Here is a 20,458-nt window from a genome sequence, read left to right on the forward strand (position 1 = left end):
TGAGGTATTTGTATCTACTTACTTAAGAATCGCTACAAACATCTGCTATGGATATTTCTCATGTTGAACTTTACATATATTGAAATCGAAAGTACCGACAACATTGCAAGAGGAAGGCTCTACTTAAGAGTGATAAATGGTTGAACACGACCTAAAAGTCTTAGAAAGAAATGCAAACTACTTTAAGGCTATTTTGTTGAAGCTGAAATTGGGGTGTACTAGAAATGACAACCCATACTTGGAGCGGTCGATGATTGAATATCTTTGCATATAAACTTAAAATAATGTGAATGACCCTTAGCGATGCACATGTAAAACAGGAAAAGGACCCCAACAACCCTTAGGTAGCGTTTGGTGGAGAGACAGAGACAGAAAGACTGAGACTGAGAGACCGAGACTGAGAGACAGGGATTGAAACAAATCTCAGTATTCTGTTTGGTGCAAAATGGGAGACAGGAATTGAAATAAGAATGAAACTCTAATTTAATTTGCACAAAGAGTAAAATTGGAATTAATTAATTGAAATGAAAGTGTTTAAGGTATAAAATGTTATTAAAGTTTCAATCTCCATCTCTAAAAATTTCAGTCCCCTGTGTCCCTACTTTTTGGAGGTACTGAAATACTGAAATTTTGGAGACAGAGACAGAAATTTTAGTACCAGTCTCTGAACTAACAAACACAATACTGAATCTCAGTCTCTCGGTCTCTGTCTCAGTACCTGAAAACAAACGCTACCTTAGTGATTGAATATTTTTGGTCAAAACTCAAAATGTATTGGTTTTTATTGGTGAATAAAAGGGCTAAAGGCCCAAGAGAATAAGCAAATATAAACTGGAAACTAGCCTAAAAAGGCCTCTTTAGTGAACCCAATATAAGAGCAGCTTTTTAGGGCCTCATATTATTCCCCTCATCCAGTAAAAAACTATTATATTGGCTTAAGGCCTAATTTGGATAAACAACTTAATTAAGTTACTTTTAAAAAAATAATTAAACAATAAATAGTTATATGAAAGGAAGTCTATTGTGCACTCAGCTTCCGTATTAAAGGAAGGGTTTGTTTGGGAAGTGGGAGCTCTTTCTAAAAATTTCTGGTTTGACTCTTGGTTGCACTCTGGGCCAGTAGGAGCGAAGGTTGAATTTCTTGATATCTGTGAGGCTGCTTTGACCATTGAAGATGTTTACCGTGATGGAGTTTGGCATTTGGAGAGGATTTACTCTTTTATTCCTAGGGACTTAAGGGAAGACATTCTTAGTTTAGTACCTATTTCGACTTCTGGTCGTGATTTGGGTTGGAGTTGGGAGCACACTATTTACTCTGCTAAACAAGGATATTTATGGTTAATTCAGAAGAAGTTGAATTGGGATAGGAATATCAACTGGCTTTGGCTTTGGAAGGCGCGGATCCCTGAAAAGTTGAGGCTCCTAGTGTGGCTTTGCCTTCATGATGCTGTACCAACTCAATATCTGCGTTTTCGGCGACATCTCTCCTCCTCATCCTTATGTACACGTTGCAATCAACTTCCGGAGACAATTCTTCATTATTTTCGGGATTGTGAAGTGGTGCGATCAGTTTGGGTTTCTCTAGATTTTTCTGATGTGTGTTTCTTTGGCTCTTACGAGGTGCATGATTGGTTCAAGCATGGCCTCCTCAATGAAGGTTGTTCCAAATTTGCAGCTATAATATGATCAATTTGGCAAGATAGAAATATGGGTAATTTTCAGGAAGTTTTTGGATCTACTGGGTCAATTGCATACAAGGCTCGCAGGTGCATGGTGGATTTTGAATATACAACTCAGAATCGAGTGTGTTGCATCCAGGGATTAAAACCTCTGTCTTGGTCTCCGCCAGAACCTGGTACTTGGAAGTTAAATTGTGATGGAAGTGTGAACTTGGGGATGATTGTGCTGGTTTTGGGTGGGTAATTCGCGATAGCTCCAGTCAATGGGTAATGGGATGCTCAGGAAATTCCTTTGGATCTAGTGTCATCAAGATGGAGTTGTGGAGTATATGGAAAGGTTTGGCTTGGGCTTGGGAGGCGGGTCTTAAGCTTGTTGTCTGTGAGACAGATTGCACAGCAGCTTTTGAGCTAGTGACTGGTTGGCAAGTTCCACTCTGGCATCTTGAAAAAGAAGTGATACAACTGATCTTTGACTTGAAGTTAAGAAGGGATTGGGATATTCGTTTTGAGCTTATCCCGAGAGAAGCTAATGTCGTGGCAGATCGGTTGGCAAAGATGGGATCTGGAGGTAGCGGAACTGATGAGGTTCACCTTTGACACCAGCCACCAGAGGTGGTTTGTCCTCTCTTATTGTTAAGAACCTAATTTTTTTCTTTTTCTTTTCTGCTCTTTTGTTTTTCCTCTTAGTTGTTCACCAAAAAAAAATAGCTATATGAAAGTAGTTTATAAATAAGTTATTTTCTATTTGGGTTTTTAGTTCTAAAAGTGCTTATTTTATAGAAATGTGATAAAAAGTAGTAGTATTATAAAAGAAGGCTCAGAATTTGGTAGTCTTAGAACGTTTGGACCATTAAATGGTCTCATAACAAAACAAATTTTTTAAATTTTTTTAATAACTGTTAAATAGTCTTTTTTAAATTTAATTATAAATTAACCCCATATATTTTATTTAATTATAAAAACTATTTTTTATTTTATAGATAATTATTTTATCATAAATCTGTCATGTTTATTAACAATCAAGAACAAAAATAATAACAAATTAGATCTTTCAATAAATTTTTTGACTATTCCAATCGATTAAAAGATTAAATTTGATCCGTCACATTCGTGAGAAATCATAAAATCGTGTTTCCTTGAAAACCAATCGATTGGTCATATTAACTAATCGATTGAACAATAAATTAAATGTGGATTTTTTATAATTCAATCGATTGTTTAGAATTTTCAATCGATTGAATGCTTCAAAACAACCTGAGGTATCGCTATTCAATCGATTGGTTGTGATACCCAATCGATTGAATTCATGAAAACAATATGGATATGCCAAATTCAATGGATTGAAGTGTGCTACCCAATTAATTGAAATGTGTATTAGCAACTTGAGGTCTTACTGTTTAAATCAATTAGTTATGTTACCAATCGATTAAATTTTGTATGTGATTTCCAATTCAATCGATTGGATAGGTACTTAGAGTATATTAGAAAAGTAAGTTAATAATTTGAAGAGAAAAATTATTAGTGTAAATTTATTTTTTTTAAAAAATTTATTCTTATTGAACTATTTTACTTTTATTCCTTCAAAACATATCTTAATAAAAATATTTATAATAATAATTTACATCCAATAAGAATATCTTAACGAGGTTACTGAAAAAAATGGGTAGAAATTTTTTTATTTAATGAAATTGACAAAAGAATTTTTTTAATAATAAACCTCTCTTTAAGAGTAATATTGAAATTTAAATTTATATACTAATTATCATTATATATTGCATATAAGCATCAAGAGTATATTATTAAAATAGTATGATAATAATTTAAAGAGAAAAATTATTCTTTGTACATTTAATTAAAAAAATTACCTTGTTTATTTTTATAATCTTACGATTGAGAGTGAGCAATTTTTTTAAGTGAAGTAGTTACATCATTCTGTCATAGGTTAATGCAAAATTTACAGAACATGAATACGTGATTGAGTATGTAATTTTAGATTATAAAGATAGGGATAAAATAGGAAAAAAATATTGGACACCAAACCCTCTATATTTTCATTATATGTTGTTATAGATAAGTATAGTTTTTAAAATTTTGGGTGTCTAAGTCACTACTCGCTCCTTCTAGTTCAGTCCTGATTGTTAGCTAATTAATAATAAAAAATAATAATATCCATTTACTTTTTAGTATTTCTCAATGTCTGTGAATTAATAAAAGATAAAAAAAATATTTTTTTATTACACAATCAATTTCACGAATAATGTATCGAAACGAATAATTACAAAATTAGATATTCTATTTACTGACATCGATTTTGTAATGAAAACGATGGTTTATTCTCTGAACACTACAATAAAAAAACTTGATTGGACCTTTGTTGATTACTGCAACGGTGATTAACGATGAAGAAATGGTAGATATTAAATAGACGGATAAAAAATTAAAAAAAAAATAGATATTGAGTACTTGGATGTTTCAAAAAAAAACAATGAAATTTTTAATAATCAAAGAAAATGATACACGATTTCAATGGTGATATTAAATAATTGGTGATGGATTATTCACCAATTTATAATGTTAATATTAAGGAAAAGATAAGATTAGAGTATCTAAATCAAAATAAAACCGCAAAAATTGAAGATAGAATTTTAAAGATAAGATAGATGAATAACAATATAATTTCTAAAAACGACAACAAGATTGAAATAGACATAGTACATATTTCAATCGATTGGGTAGCACACTTCAATCGATTGAATTAGGCAAATCCATATTATTTTGGTGAATTCAATCGATTGAGTAACAAAGCAATCGATTGAATTGTGAGACCTCAGGTTATTTTGAAGCATTCAATCGATTGAAAATTCTAAACAATCGATTGAATTGTAAGAAACACACATTATTAGTCATCGTTCAATCGATTGGGTAATATGACCAATCGATTAATTTTTTGCGAAAAACATGCTGCCCAACTATTTTCAATCGATTGGTTTTTAAGAAAATACGATTTTATGATTCCTCACGAACATGACGGATCAAATTTAATCTTTTAATCGATTGGAATATCCAAAAGATTTATTAGGATCAATGGAAGATCTAATTCGTTATTGTTTTTGTTCTTGATTGTTAATAAATATGATAAATTTATGATAAAATAATTATTTATAAAATAAAAAATGGTTTTTATAACTAAATAAAATATATGGGTTAATTTGTAATTAAATTTAAAAAAGGACTATTTAGCAGTTATTTAAAAAACTTAAAAAATATGTTTTGTTATGAGACCATTTAATGGTTCAAACGTTCTGGGGCCACCAAATCTGGTGCCATGAAAGAAATCATTTTTTTAACTTCTCTATAAACTCCTAAATAGGTTCTTAGAAAATTGCAATTTGGTTTTAAAAATGGGGACTGCTACACATACAAGTCCTTTTGATTTACAAGTCTTACAAGTCCAATAAAACACACGCATTACACTTAATTAACGCATTACACACTTCCACGTTCAAGAGTAAATAAAACGCACGTTATTCAACAACTTTCTATTTCCACGCGCGCTACTCACCATGCATTATGAACGACTCTTCTTCTTCCTCCATGAAAACAATTTTCTTGCCAAATTTGAAGATAATGGAACTTCAGAAATACACCCAAACCATTACAGCCCAACGATTACAGAAATACACCCCAACGGTTACAGGAATTCACCCAAACGATTATAGAAATACACCCAAAGGATTACAGAAATACACCTAAGGGATTACAAAAATACACCCGAAGGATTTAAGAAATACACCCAAAATTCATTGAAGTACATCTTATACATATTTCAGAACTATTTCTCTTTCTCCTCCTCATCTTCTGCTGCTTCTTCTTCTTCAAAAACGATTTCAGAGTTTGATGCCAAAAAAATGGAAATCGAGAATAACAAAGAAAGAAAACAGATAGAAAAGCACGTAAATGAACAAGAAGAACAGAAAGAGGAAGAAGAACGTGTAACAAGAAGAAGAAGGAGAAAGAGAAAGCAAGAAACGAAAGAAAAGAAGAAGAAGAAAAAGTTGAAGAAGAACGTGCAGCAAGAAGAAGAAGAAGAAGGAGAAAGAGAATGCAAGAAACGAAAGAGAAGAAGAAGAAGAGGAAGAGGAAAAAGAAGAAGAACGTAGACTTTGCATCGCATTTTTAGGGTTTATTCGTTAATTAACTTGTAAAGCATACAAGCCCTAATGACTTGTATGTAGAACTTTTCTCTTTAAAAATTGTACAAAACATTAATACTGCTACTTTTCATAAGTTAAAAATTCAAAAAATTATTTTTAAAGCTTTCCAAATAGATCCTAAATATAATTTTGTCTCTATAAAATATTTTTTGATCTTTAATTTTTGTTAGGACAAGTGTTGACGTAATAAGTTAAATGATAATGTGACAATTAAATATTTAAAAATTAACTTATTACGTTAGCAGATAATAGAAACAACTATTATTAGCAACTAAAATTAATTTTTTTAAAAAAATTTATATTAGACTAAAATCAAAAGAATTTTTTTATAAAAATTAAAATAAAAATATTTTGCTATAACTAAAAACTTATTTAATCCATGTATTATTATGGCCCTCTTTATGGAATTTAAGTTAAAACCACTATGTCTTTTCTTTTTCTTTTTTGGATATGATTGGATTTTTCTATTTTTTATTTTAATTAACATTGCAAAATACAATTTTTTCACTATAAACTTTTTAAATAAAACAAGAAAACATGTGGAAATATTTTATATAATAAAAATTTACATTTAACAGCATCACTTAAAAAAGGGGGAAATTTATTTCTTTATAAATCAACTATTATTATTGGCTGAATATTGTGGAAACAAACATTAAATTAAATAATTTATCCACAACCAGCTTTATGCACAAACCCCAACAAAAGACAATTATAAATTTATTAATTCCTTTTTCTTTTGTTGGCAGGATATATTTATCAACTGTGAAATAAAAATTAAAATAATTAAATAAACCGGAGTAAATGAATTGATATAATTCAACCATATAACAATTCTAAAATTCAGATATCCATGGTCGAAATTGGCTACGAACATTTTTTGTAGTATTATAAGAGAAACACCTTTCATTAATCTTATATATATTCATTGTGCGCCCACACAGTGACGCAGGTATAGACTCAAATTCGTGGTGTGGATTCGAATTTGTTTATTGTGACCGATGATGGATCCTGTGAAAAGTTATAAGAAGAGAAAAAAGAAAAACAAGAAGCATGATGAGAATGGTTCTTCTGCTTCTTGGGGTCCCCTCAAAACAAAGAGGGTCCTCTAGATTGGTGGCATGACTTCTCAAAGAGGATTAATGGTTTGGTTCTCTTTCTTCACTTTTACTGTTTCTTAATTCGAGTCATGTTTTTTTTCTTGGTGTTTTCATGTCTGTGTTTGTTTTCATATGTTTGATGTTATAGCTTTTTGGTTTGTTGATGAATCTTGCTGTCATGGGGTGTCTTGTGTTGGTATTTTAACATCTCTAATTTTTACATGATTTCAGTTTTTGCTTGTTTTCTCATTGAATTTCTACTTGTATTGAATCATGCCAATGCATTTTGAGTTTTGATGCATGAGCTATGGATCTCTAATTTGACTCTCGAATTGACTGTTACTCCGATTCATTTGGCTTACCAATCAAGAAATGTTTAGTGACATTGTATAATAACTATGTATTGAAGCCTACACTTGTTATTGTATCATATAGATATAGTAATTATGCGTCGAGCAGCGAAAATCCAAACAGAGAAGGACCTCCTTCTTTAAGTAGTGTCGAGGTTTCTAACCTCGCCATAGGCATAGTGCAACTTTGTAACCTATGTCCCTTTAAGTTGTCCTACAATATGTGAAGGGATTTGTTACTGCGTCCGGTGGCGACGGATATCTTGGGAATCCCAAAAGAAAAAAGTAATCCAAAGAGAATTATACTTTCTTCTTCTTGTCCCTGAGAGAAGATAACTGTTCAATGTGAAATGTGATATCAAGTTTTGTGTTTTTGGAATCGTCCAAATGCTTATGCTAAGAAATTACAAGTTATACATGTATATGTGACTGTTACTCCTCAACAAATTACCAATTCATCAAATGTTGATGAGCAAGTATATGAAAATTAAGAACTTTACTGTCATTACTATATTGTTGTGACTTGTGATTGATTATTGTAATTCAAAGTTTCATTTTTTTAGAGAAAAATTACCATTTAAGAAAAATATTAATCAACTATGATATGGTTTACTTATGTGTTTCTGACTGTGTAGCACTTCTCTAGTGTTATGCTCATTACTCAATAGGTTGTGTTTCTGCAAATTCTTATTGCTAAATAAATGGTTCATGTTATTGAGTTCAAGAAGAAAGCGTAGCAATTAACTAGTAAGAGAGTTTATTCATAGTGGCAGAGCAAATTTTAGTTTTATATCCATGCCCTCAACAGTTTGTAAATACTTATTTTTATTTATAATCATAAAAGTTCTAGCTAGGTTTGAATTTCCACCTTTGCATAACAAAAAAAAATTGAAGAATGAAGAAACATTTGATCAATCGTGTAGATTATTATGTAGCTAACAGTAGTTTATGTTCTCTATTTTAAATTTAAAGATATCAAACATTGATTTACGTGATGAAATTTTAAATTTAGTAAATAAGAATTTTTCATCTACCTAATTATATTTGAATAATATTACACAACTAAATTCTTTTGTTAACTAAATCTAATCAAGTTGGTTTAACATAATAAAAATTAATTATAATTAATATTATTTTAAATTCTATTGTTTAATTTGATTGGAGTTGATTCATAAAAAAATTTAGATATATAGCATTACTCAATATATTTATCATTGAGTTTGGTAGTTCATGAAATTTTACCATCTACATAAACTTTTAATGTCCAAAAGCATTCAATTTCTCTCTCTCTTTGTTAATGTGAATAATGGGAATGACCCTTAACGATGCAGATGTAAAACAGGAAAATGTATTGTTTTTTTTTTTTGTTTTGGTAAATAAAAGGGCTAAAGGCCCAGAAGAATAAGCAAATTACAAACTGGAAACTAGCCTAAAAAGGCCTCTACAGTGAACCCAAGTCAAGAGCAGCTTTTTAGGGCCTCATATTATTTCCCTCATCCAGTCAAAAACTATTATATTGGCTTAAATATAGTTTCGTCTCTATAAAATGTTTTTTTATCTTTAATTTTTGTTAGGACAAGTGTTGACGTAATAAGTTAAATGATGACGTGACAATTAAATATTCAAAAATTAACTTAATGGAAACAACTATTATTAGCAACTAAAATTAAAATTTTTTAAAATTTTATTAGACTAAAATCAAAATTTTTTTTTATAAAAATCAAAATAAAAATATTATGGCCCTCTTTATGGAATTTAAGTTGAAACCACTCTGTCTTTTTCTTTCTTTTTCTTTTTTGAATATGATTGGATTTTTTATTTTTATTCTAATTAACATTGCAAAATACAATTTTTTCACTATAAATTTTTTAAATAAAACAAGAAAGCATGTGGAAATATATATAATAAAAATTTACATTTAACAGCATCACTTTGAAAAGGGGGGAAGTTTATTCCTTTATCAATCAACTATTATTATTATTGGCTGAGTATTGTGGAAACAAACATTAAATTAAGTAATTTATCCACAACCAGTTTATGCACAAATCCCAAAGAAAGATAAATTATAAATTGAATTTATTAATTCCTTTTTCTTTTGTTGGCAGGATATATTTATCAATTGATGATGCATTGAAATAAAAATTAAAATAACTAAATAAATCGGAGTAAATGAAGTGATATAATTCAACCATATAACAATTGGTCACAAAAAAAAACCATATAACAATTCAATTCAGAAATACATTGTCGAAATTGACTATGATAATTTTTTGTAGTATCATAAGAGAAACACCTTTCATTAATCTTATATATATATTCATGATACCAGTAAGTTGTGTGATTTGTAGCTATCAATTAATTATTATTGATAATTTTAATAGTATGAGATTTCATCCAAAAATAAGAGATCACTCATTTTACTTTTGCAGATTAACTACTAGCCAAATTTCAATAAAACTGTTGGCCTCTAAACTTTTCTTATATTTATTGTGCGTATTTATTATATTAAGTAGTTTAATTAAATATATTAAATTATCTAATAATTTTAATTATTATTTTTAAATAAAAATATCTTCATATAAAAAATTACTTCATCAATTTCACTTAAATTTAGAACTAAAAATTTTAAGAATTCTTTTAAAAACTCTTTTGAACGGTGAAAAATAGCATTTCGGCAATTACGGTTTTTGCTTCTTTAATTTAAAAAGCAGGAGCAATTAGCATTTTCGTCAAATCTATGAAAACAATATGTAATGTTTAACTGTTTGATATAAATTATAATTGTAGATAACAAAAAATTTACTTTTTTCTTTAAAGATGGTTATGTAGCATATTTATCCAACTATAACGAATCACATGTCTATAAGATCACAACCTAAAGTAAATATCTATTAGAAATGACTTTAGGTTTTTTTTTCCTACCAATAATAAACTTATAATATATTGTTTTCTAAATATTTATATGCATTTTACATGACACTTTTGTCAAAAATTGTCTTAAAAAATTTAAAAAAGCTACCTAATTCCAATTGACCGATCATGAATTCATGATCAAGTGAAGTATCCCAAAGTGCCCAATAATTAGATATTTTATTCTACCTATGTAAGATTCTCCTCCTTACATGATAGGAAATGTCATTATTTCTCGTTGGTAGAACTTTAATAAATTTGAGGCTTTTCTGTCTGCTCATCTGCTGTTTCTGTTTGCATAAATAATAGCGGTAAAGAAGTAAGGTTGAATTAGAAGACAAAAATATTTAGTAATAAAAATAAAATATTATCAAAATTTATTATTTTTTAGTTTTATTTAATATATTTTATAATAAACAAACATTAAATAAAATAAATTTAAATTATTTTAATATATTATTTTTTATCTATCAAACATTACCGAGATATTAGAATATAATGATGGAAACAAATTACAATTTGCAATTGTAGATATGTAGATTAACAAAACTAGAACTAAACTAATTACACTTTTCTATCAAACAAAGTTATATCTATTATAAAAAAATTGTAGAGAACATATGTTTATAGTAAACGGTTAAATTTTTTTAAGAAATTTTTTATATCGAAAATTTTATTTTTAAACATGTTTTTATTATTTTAAAAGTCTTAAAAATTACTTCAGTTAAATAAATTGGCCTTTCCTTAACTCCTTAAATGTAAATAATTTGAAGACACTTGTTTAAGTAGACGAGTGAACTGACCACTCGACCAAATCAAGTTGGTTATTTTTCAAAAAATTTTATGTTCAATATTTGATTCTTGATGTATTTTTGTTATTCTAAAAGTATTTCAAATCTTAAAAGCATTTCAAAAGTTAAACATATTGAACAAAATATCCAATCCTCTTTAAAAGAAAAACAACTCTGTTTGTGAAATTTTTGTTAGTGCACAAAAAGTTCAAATACCTTAAAGTAAATTTATTGCACAACTCTATCACAATTTTTGAACCTTAATACATGCAAAATTGGGTTGTTAATTGTTATTCTAAGATATGAGAAATGATATTTATACTAATTCTTGCGTGTATTTTTTAAATAATTTTTATTTATAATAGATTTTTATTTTTATTAATCATTTTTAATGTTAAAAGTAGAAAGCATATAACAAAAATGTATATATAAATAGTACATATAATATTCTTTGACATCTCTTATTTTTATTCACACAGTCGGTTTGTTATATGTTGCTCAAATTCATTTCATGTGCTGACACACAACACATTATCTTAAACACTTAATAAAAAGAACAAAAACCAACCCATATGTTTTGGTGCTACTTGGAGTTACTACTGCTACATTTTATATAATAAAAAATTAACTATAAGACATAGTAAACATATGATGTTAGTTGTTTTAATTATTTTAATAATTGATTTTAATTATGTATATATTTGCAAATAAAATTAATGATTAAAATTATTAAAATACTTACAATTTTTCTTAAGATATAAACGCCGAATACAATTTAGAGGTAAAAACTAATAGTTAAACTATATTTAATAATTCTGATATTTATACGGTAGTAAAAATTCAAGTGCAGTTAATTTTATGTGAAATTAATTATTAAAAATCATTAAATAAAAATTTAGTCAAATTAATCAAATTATAAAAAATTAATTATGACCGTTGTTGTATTTGTAAAAGTAATAGCTGAAAGTCTACTATCCAAAACTATTATTCTATAATTATAAAACAAATATTTTTAAAATAATACTACTTAATTTATATTTAGAATAAAAATAATATTTTATAAAAATTTATGACAAATAAGACAAAACAATACAACGGACTTAACAAAAAATGTTAAGTAGTCAACATTTTTATCTTATTTTTGTCTTATATTTGAATTAATACTAGCTAACTTTTTTATTTTTTATAATAAAAAGGTTAAATGATATGAGTACAATTTTTTATATCTTAAAATATTAAATTGAGAATCACAATAAAAGGTAATAAAATAGATTATAAAAAAATAAATTGTAACTTTTATTTTTAGTTTTTTCACCAAAGCTATCTCCTTTGTTGCATGCTTTAAAACTTTGAAGAACGCCTCACTCACAAAAACACCCCATTTAACATTTGACACTGCCCCGAAATGTATCTGTGTGTATATATATATATATATATATATATGTGTGTGTGTGAATATATTATTCTTTTGGTTTGATTTGTTATTTTACTGTGAATTGCAGCAGGTTTTTCCCTCACCCCAAATTCGTGGTGTGGATTGGAATTTGTTTGTTGTGGCTGATGATGGGTCCTGTGAGAGGTTACAAGAAGAGAAAAAAGCAAGACAAGAAGCATGATGAGAATGGTTCTTCTGCTTCTGGGTCCCCTCAAAATAAAGAGGGTCCTCTAGATTGGTGGCATGACTTCTCAAAGAGGATTAATGGTTTGGTTCTCTTTCTTCACTTTTACTGTTTCTTAATTCGAGTCATGTTTTTTTTCTTGGTGTTTTCATGTTTGTGTTTGTTTTCATATGTTTGATGTTATGGCTTTTTGGTTTGTTGATGAATCTTGCTGTCATGGGGTATCTTGTGTTGGTATCTTAACATCTCTAATTATTACATGATTTCAGTTTTTTCTTGTTTTCTCATTGAAATTCTACTTGTATTGAATCATGCCAATGCATTTTGAGTTTTGATGCATGAGCTATGGATCCCTAATTTGATTCTCGAGTTGACTGTTATTCCGATCCATTTGGCTTACCAATCAAGAAATGTTTAGTGACATTGTATGATAACTATGTAATGAAGCCTACACTTGTTATTGTATCATATAGATATAGTACATTATGCTCGAGTAAAGAAAATCCAAACAGAGAAGGACCTTCTCCTTCCTTTAAGTAGTGTCGAGGTTTCTAAACTCGCCATAGGCATAGTGCCACTCTGTAACCTATGTTCCTTTAAGTTGCCCTACAATATGTGAAGGGATTTGTTACATCGTCCGGTGGCGGATATCTTGAGAACCCCAAAAGAAAGAAATAATCCAAAGAGAATTATACTTTCTTCTTCTTGCCCCTTGGAGAAGATAACTGTTTAATGTGAAATGTGATATCAAGCTTCGTGTTTCTGGAATTGTCTAAATGCTTATGCTAAGAAATTACAGGCTATATATGTATATGTGACTGTTACTCCTCAACAAATTACCAATTCATCAAATGCTGATGAACAAGTATATGAAAATTTAGAACTTTACTGCCATTACTATATTGTTGTGACTTGTGATTGGTTCTTGTAACTCAAAGATTTGTTTTTCTAGAGGGAAATTACCATTCAAGGAAAATACTAATCAACTATGATATGGTTTGCTTATGTGTTTCTGGCTGTGTAGCACTTCTCTAGTGTTATGCTCATTACTCAATAGGCCGTGTCTCTGCAAATCCCTGTTGCTAAATAAATGGTTCATGTTATTGAGTTCAAAAAGAAAGAGTAGCAATTAACTAGTAAAAGGCATAACTAACCTTGATAGAGGGTTTATTCATAGTGGCAGAGCAAATTTTAGTTTTATATCCATGCCCTCAACAGCTTGTAAATACTTATTTTTATTTATAAATTTCGAGGGGGGCAAAGTAATTGACCTTCTTTTTGTTTCAAGTCCAACGGCTCTCATTTTATTGGTTAGTTTCAAGGTGTAGTGCAGTTTCTATGTTTTAATACTATTTTAAACATGTATGGTGAGCATATTCTCAGTTGTTGGTTTTCATGAAATCAATTCCATGCTAACAGGGATGCTGAATACATAATATGCTGTAGAATGAGAACAAATACTCTTGACGTGTTCAAAAGTTTGCTGATAAATTTTACAATTACTCTAATTATTTATCTGTTTCTTTTACATTACTCTTAGATAAATTATATCTGTTTGTCCTTGGTTTTATTTATTTTTGAAATGGTTCATCTCTATGATGTAGATCAGGCTGCAGCTATTTAAGCAAATGCTACCAAGATATAATATACCACATTTTCTGAAACTCTTTAGTACAGCTACTTGATTTTAATTCAATTTCTGCTGCTGAAGGAAGTTACCACCAGCATTGAATCAGGGAAAAATTAGATTTTTGTTTAGTTTATTAAGTAATGTTAGTACCAATTATAACAGACAATTCAGCATCATGTTTCTAGTTCGCATCCTCCTTTAGTTAATCACTTACTAGTGATTGTTTGATTGATTGCTTAAAGTGATAAGTCCGAATAAAGTAACAGATTTTCAATAAACCCATCATGTTCACAAGTAATTTGTTTATTCTCGGCTTTTATAGTCCGTCAAACGGTGGGTTTAGTAGCAGAGATACATTGATCCACAGATGTGTTAATTATTCAACTCAATTTTTCAAAGGTTTTTATGAAGTATACTAGGATTGTGTCATAACATTATGCTATAGTTTTTTGCAGATCTGTGTTTTCAGTAAATAATCAATCGAAGATTGTGAGCAAGTGCTTGCATAGGAAGGAACAAGCATAAGCATTTTGCGAAATTTATCTTATAGGAATAGCTTATTGATTTTCCATAATTTTGGGGAAACTAGAAACAACACGTGCTGCTTTTATCTTAAAAACAAAATCAATTGCCATGAATCTTTAGACATTTTTATGTTAGGTTTGTGTTTATTTGGCAACTTACATCTATAATTAGACATATTTCATAATTTACATATATATGAACCTTACTTATTTCATAACAAAGTTTATGGCTCTTGATCTCTGTCAGTAACAGTTAGATCCTTCAAGTGACCCATTTCTTTTAGAGATAGCGAAGGAGAATTGCTTTTCCTTGAACGAATTATAGTTATCGAAAACTCTAGAGTTCTTAACGTGTTGCTTTGCAGGTCTTCAGCAGTCTCCATCAAAGTCTTTGGATAGCTTTCAGGCTGTTTTCAAGATCTCAAGAAACACATTTGAGTACATATGCTCACTTGTTAAGGAAGATATGAAGACAAAATCAGCACATTTTATATTTACAAGTGGCAAGCCAATGTCTTTATATGATCAGGTAGCCGTGGCATTACGAAGGCTGGGATCAGGTGATTCGCTGGTCACAATTGGTGACTCGTTCGGGCTAAACCACTCAACTGTCTCACAAGTCACTTGGCGATTTGTCGAATCCATGGAAGAAAGAGGGCTACACCACTTGCAATGGCCTACCGAATCAGAAATGGTTGCAATCAAATCCAAATTCGAGCAAGTACGTGGCCTTCCCAACTGCTGTGGTGTAATTGATGCTACACACATTACAATGTGTTTGCCTGCCTCAGAACCTTCGAGTAACGTGTGGCTTGATCACGAGAAGAACCACAGCATGGTCTTGCAGGCGATAGTGGATGCTGACATGAGGTTCCGTGACATAGTCACCGGCTGGCCAGGTAAAATGAAGGATTGGTTGGTGTTTGAGAGTTCAAACTTCTGCAAACTTTGTGATAAAGGAGACAGGTTGAATGGTAAGACATTACTTGTCTCTGAAGGATGTGAAATAAGGGAATATATTATTGGCGATTTAGGCTATCCTCTACTGCCTTACCTCCTTGTCCCCTATGAAGGAAAAGAGCTCGCCGAGCCAAAGGCGAATTTTAACCGGCAGCATTTCGCGACGCGGATGCTGGGGCAGAGGGCGCTGATGAGGCTAAAGGAGATGTGGAAAATCATTCAAGGATCAATGTGGCGGCCGGACAAACACAGGTTGCCGAGGATCATTCTGGTTTGCTGCTTACTTCACAACATTGTTATCGATATGGAAGACGAGGTGCAGGATGAGCTTTCTTTGGCTCACAATCACGACTCCGGTTACCATCAACTGATATGTGGAGCTTCAGATGCAAAGGGAGCATCACTGAGAGAAAAGCTCTCTCTCTACTTGACTAGAATTCTGCCTCCATGATCATCATACTCTGTTACTTTTTGAAATTCATAGTCTATTCAAGTTGAGGTTTTAGAGCAATCGGATTTTAGAGTAAAATGGAAAATCATAGTTACTTGCTTGCGTGCATTTTCATTTTCTGTTTTCATTTTTGTGTTTTCTGTTTTCAAAATTTCGTGAAAGAAAAAGAAAATAGAAGATAAAAACAGAAACAGAATTGTATTGTTTTCACTATTTTTCTTTTTCTCTTTACAAAATTCTAAAAACAGAAAACAGTCAAACTGGAGAAAAAAATGAAAATGTGAACGAAACGCAGCTAAATTTTTTCCTTTCATCCTTTTCCCTCTAAAATCTCAGCTTACAAATACACCTCGCTTGTGATATTGATCTTTCTCTTTGATTTCTTTGAGGATCAATGTAGTGGTAAACTCATGTCAACTTAAATTTCTTAGTAGAATTAACAGAGTTGATCATAACTAGGTCAATTGTACTTGGATTTGAGTAATATTTTCACATTACATTCGTGGATACTATTTGAAGAATCATGTGTAAATACTTATGATTTCAGATGCTTTTGTTATGAACCTTACTAGGAAATTTATTACTGAATTTGAGGTTATTGTTGTTGAACTAACTCATTGGATCTTTTTTTTTTTTTTTGCGCAAATGTTTCTTGACTGAGAAACTTATGTCTTTTTATTATTATTTAAGATAGATCATGTAATAATTTTATTTTTGGACAATTTGTTGATTAAAAAAAAAAATTGAACATAATAGTGCATAACCTTTAAATTTTCTTGATAGTAGTTAAAAAGATAAATTTCTTGAGTCAAGTTTTTTTGGCATAAGCTGTTCAAGTCACAGAGTATTTTCGCTAAAGGTTTCTATACCAAAGGTTTTTTCTTTACCTATTTTTGGGACTTTAAAGATTTTTCTTTCGAATTCCGCTAGGGAGTCAATGGAATATTTGTACAATGTGTATAATAGACTATTTATTTGGCCCAATATAAATTAAAAAATGAACATTTAAAATAAAATATTACTAATTTTTTAAATACAATACATCCATACTATCCAAAATAAACATCTGGGTACCAGAAATAATAAACATCTACTGAATCGAATATCCCTAAATCCCCATTGTACACATTATACAAATACTCCATTAGGTAGCTATACTTCCTCTTTTCTTATATATTTAAAGGGAAATCCTAAACGTATTTGTTGGAAAGCTTTCTATAACTTAATTGAGTAATTGACTCATCGTAACTACTTTGACTTAACGAAGCTTCTGCATTGGAACACTTTTCTTGCCTCTGCTGACTTCTTTCTTCGTTTCCTTGCTTTATTCTCACAAATTAAACTTTAGGATTTTCCACTTTTAACTTTTATTTTAAATATTACGAAAATAGATTTTTTTAATTTTTTTCTCAATTTTTTTATAAAATGTGATCTCTCATTATTTAATATTTTTTCTCATCTATTTTTTTTAGTCTCGCTTAAAAAATATATGATAAAAAATTACATTTTTACAAAAATATTGAAAAAAAATAAAAAAATCCATTTCCAATACTAACTGTTTACCGTAGTAGTTAAAATATCAACGAGATTTAATAATTTAAAATGTTATTTTTATCTTTTACCTAAATACTTTTAGGGCCTAATTAAGAACTAAATTCTTTCGCCAATAAGAAAAGAGAGCTAAATGTTGTTAAAAAGATTGATTTCTAAGCTTTTTTGATAGACTCATAGTAAGTAATAGAATTTAATTTTATATACTGCTAATATGAATATATATCATTTAATTTATTTTTAATATATATTTTATATTTTAACATATTTCTTTTATAAATAATTGATTTATATATATATATATATAACAATTGATTCTAAATAATGACATTATAGGATATGATAGATAAATTTCGTCTTGATTCACAATTCACTGTTACAACAACCTTTTTGGGTTTCTTTGGTAGCTAAACTCTTACTTATGTTGTGAACATTTAATTAAAAATCTTTTTTATCTTAGGACCCACGCGGTGTAACAATCTTCTTAGCTTCTACCTTCCATTTTCCTTTCTACTCATTCATACTCATTCCCATCGTAATTTCCACTCTCACTAATGTTTTTCTCTGGATTCTTCAACATGGACAACCATAAATGACAAAACACAACCCATCTATGTAGTCATATACACACGCTCACGCAATCTTATTCTTAACAACGTCATCTTAATTATATATCTATAATCATTTCTGAAAATAAATTATTATACCCCAAGGTATAATTAATTAATTAAGATCGTAAATTTATTTTTTAATTAATAATTCCTTCGTTACAAAGAAAAAGCAATTAGTCCCATTGTTGTACTTCAACCGCGTTACTTAGTTTCCCACTATCAATCATTGCTTAATTACATACAAGTAATTAAACTAAAACTATAGTCTATAGTCAGTTGCTACTGTCATATATATATTAGAGCTCGGTGCAACCAAAATTCACACATAATTATCACCATAAAACATTACATTCCTCAACCTTATATTATACATGCAATAGTACCCTGTTGGTCTACTTAGACATGGTTAATTGCTTGATGTTACTAACAAAAGTTGGTGAGACCAAAACCAATAACCATCCATTGAAGGGTGGTGGCTTTAAGTGCAAGACATGTCATAGGAGGTTCCTATCTTTTCAAGCACTTGGAGGACACAGAGCGAGTCATAAGAAGCTTAAGCTCATGATGGGTGCAGATCTTTCGTGTCAATTACCGTCAAGTTCTTCGTTATCATCGTGGAACATGATGACGAAGAACAAGATGCACTCGTGTTCTATTTGTGGGCTGGAGTTTGCGGTTGGACAAGCCCTTGGAGGACATATGAGAAAGCATAGAAATGGTGGAATGGTAATTCATGATCATGGTGCCATGACCAAATCTACTAGTGATGGTAGTGTTAAAACTAGAAGGTTTAATTTGTGCTTAGACTTGAACCTCACGCCCTCTGAGAATGATCTCAAGCTTAATTAACCTAAAGACTCCTATGTTGGATTGTTTTATTTGATTATTGGAGTATTTTCTTAATTTGAGGCAACTTCTAGTTGTAGTCTTTCATTTAACTTTTTTGTCTGGAATTTAATTTTTTTTTCTTAAGCATACTAGTTTTTTTTTTATGTGCTGAGAATCTAACCATTAAAAAAAATAAAATTAACGTTGTGCCTGTAAAAAATAAGTTTCTATTGACAAAACTATAGAAACTTTAAAAAATTATTCGAAATTTTTAAATTATCTTTTTTAAATTAACCTAATCTTAATCCCAACTCTAACTTTACCCACCCCCAATAAGTCCAATAATTAAAAGTAGTAACGAAAGAATCCATCAAATTCTATAGCTACTACCATAGCTATGAACTCTCCAAATTTATCTTTGTCTCTCTTCTTCATTAACTCATGCTGGAACACAGATTTCAACAACAAGGTCGTAGTGCCAACCATATTTTCTGGTGAGAATGCTACCGCTGTTGTGGCAGAAAAATCTAACGTTTTCGATCTCCGCATTTGTACGCCTCCAATGATAGATGATAATAATTAAGTCCCTATTATTCTTCGGTGCAAGCTTTCGGAGCTTCCACAGGTTTGATCGTAGAGATTATTGAATGAATGTGGTTCGATCGGTGGAGTTTCTGCATTGAATAAATGAGGGACAAGTGTTGAATTTGACGAGGTGCAGGTGATTTTGCTATTGGATTCGGGTACGAACAATGGAATTATAGTGAGAGAGGTTTATTTAATTATTCAAATCACTGGAGAATATTAATATTAAAATGTTGTAGCACTAATGTTGTACAATGTTATTGTTCCTTTGACTTGACCTTGGTTTTACTAACTCTTTAGATAATTGAAGCCCTTGAAGAAAGAGAAAGAAAGAGAAATACCATAACTACTAAGTTTGTCGACTATAAGGAGAGAAAAGGAAGGTGTTGTTCTTTCTTTGCTAAATGATCAACAGCAAAGTTTGCTTCTTTGAGAACATGACTCCAATACACTTGAGGGATTCGATTGGCATGAAACTTAATCACTTCAATAAGAAAAGAGTACGGGTGGTCCGCAGGACATCCATGAGAGATAAATTTTAGAACAGCAGTCGAATTAGATTCTATGATAACAATAGATTGAGCAAGATTAGAGGCACTTTTAAGAACATGGATTATAAAAATATAACTCTAAATAGAATTTCTATATTTCTAAA

At 29.9% G+C, this 20,458-nt stretch overlaps 2 protein-coding genes across 2 annotated transcripts; both read left to right on the forward strand.

Moving 5' to 3' along the window:
* Positions 1 to 12,512: 12,512 nt before the first annotated feature.
* Positions 12,513 to 16,778, forward strand: LOC107476875 (protein ALP1-like). The gene is made up of 2 exons (XM_016096806.3): positions 12,513 to 12,746; positions 15,183 to 16,778. The coding sequence occupies exons 1-2, from the start codon at positions 12,605 to 12,607 to the stop codon at positions 16,226 to 16,228; spliced, it is 1,188 nt and encodes a 395-aa protein (XP_015952292.1). The 5' UTR covers positions 12,513 to 12,604; the 3' UTR covers positions 16,229 to 16,778.
* Positions 16,779 to 18,703: 1,925 nt separating this feature from the next.
* Positions 18,704 to 19,362, forward strand: LOC107476874 (zinc finger protein ZAT12). Its single transcript, XM_016096805.3, has one exon. The coding sequence runs from the start codon at positions 18,793 to 18,795 to the stop codon at positions 19,237 to 19,239; it is 447 nt and encodes a 148-aa protein (XP_015952291.1). The 5' UTR covers positions 18,704 to 18,792; the 3' UTR covers positions 19,240 to 19,362.
* The last annotated feature ends 1,096 nt before the right edge of the window (positions 19,363 to 20,458 follow it).

Source organism: Arachis duranensis, chromosome 3, assembly GCF_000817695.3.
Source record: "Arachis duranensis cultivar V14167 chromosome 3, aradu.V14167.gnm2.J7QH, whole genome shotgun sequence".
Taxonomy (NCBI): Eukaryota; Viridiplantae; Streptophyta; class Magnoliopsida; order Fabales; family Fabaceae; genus Arachis; species Arachis duranensis.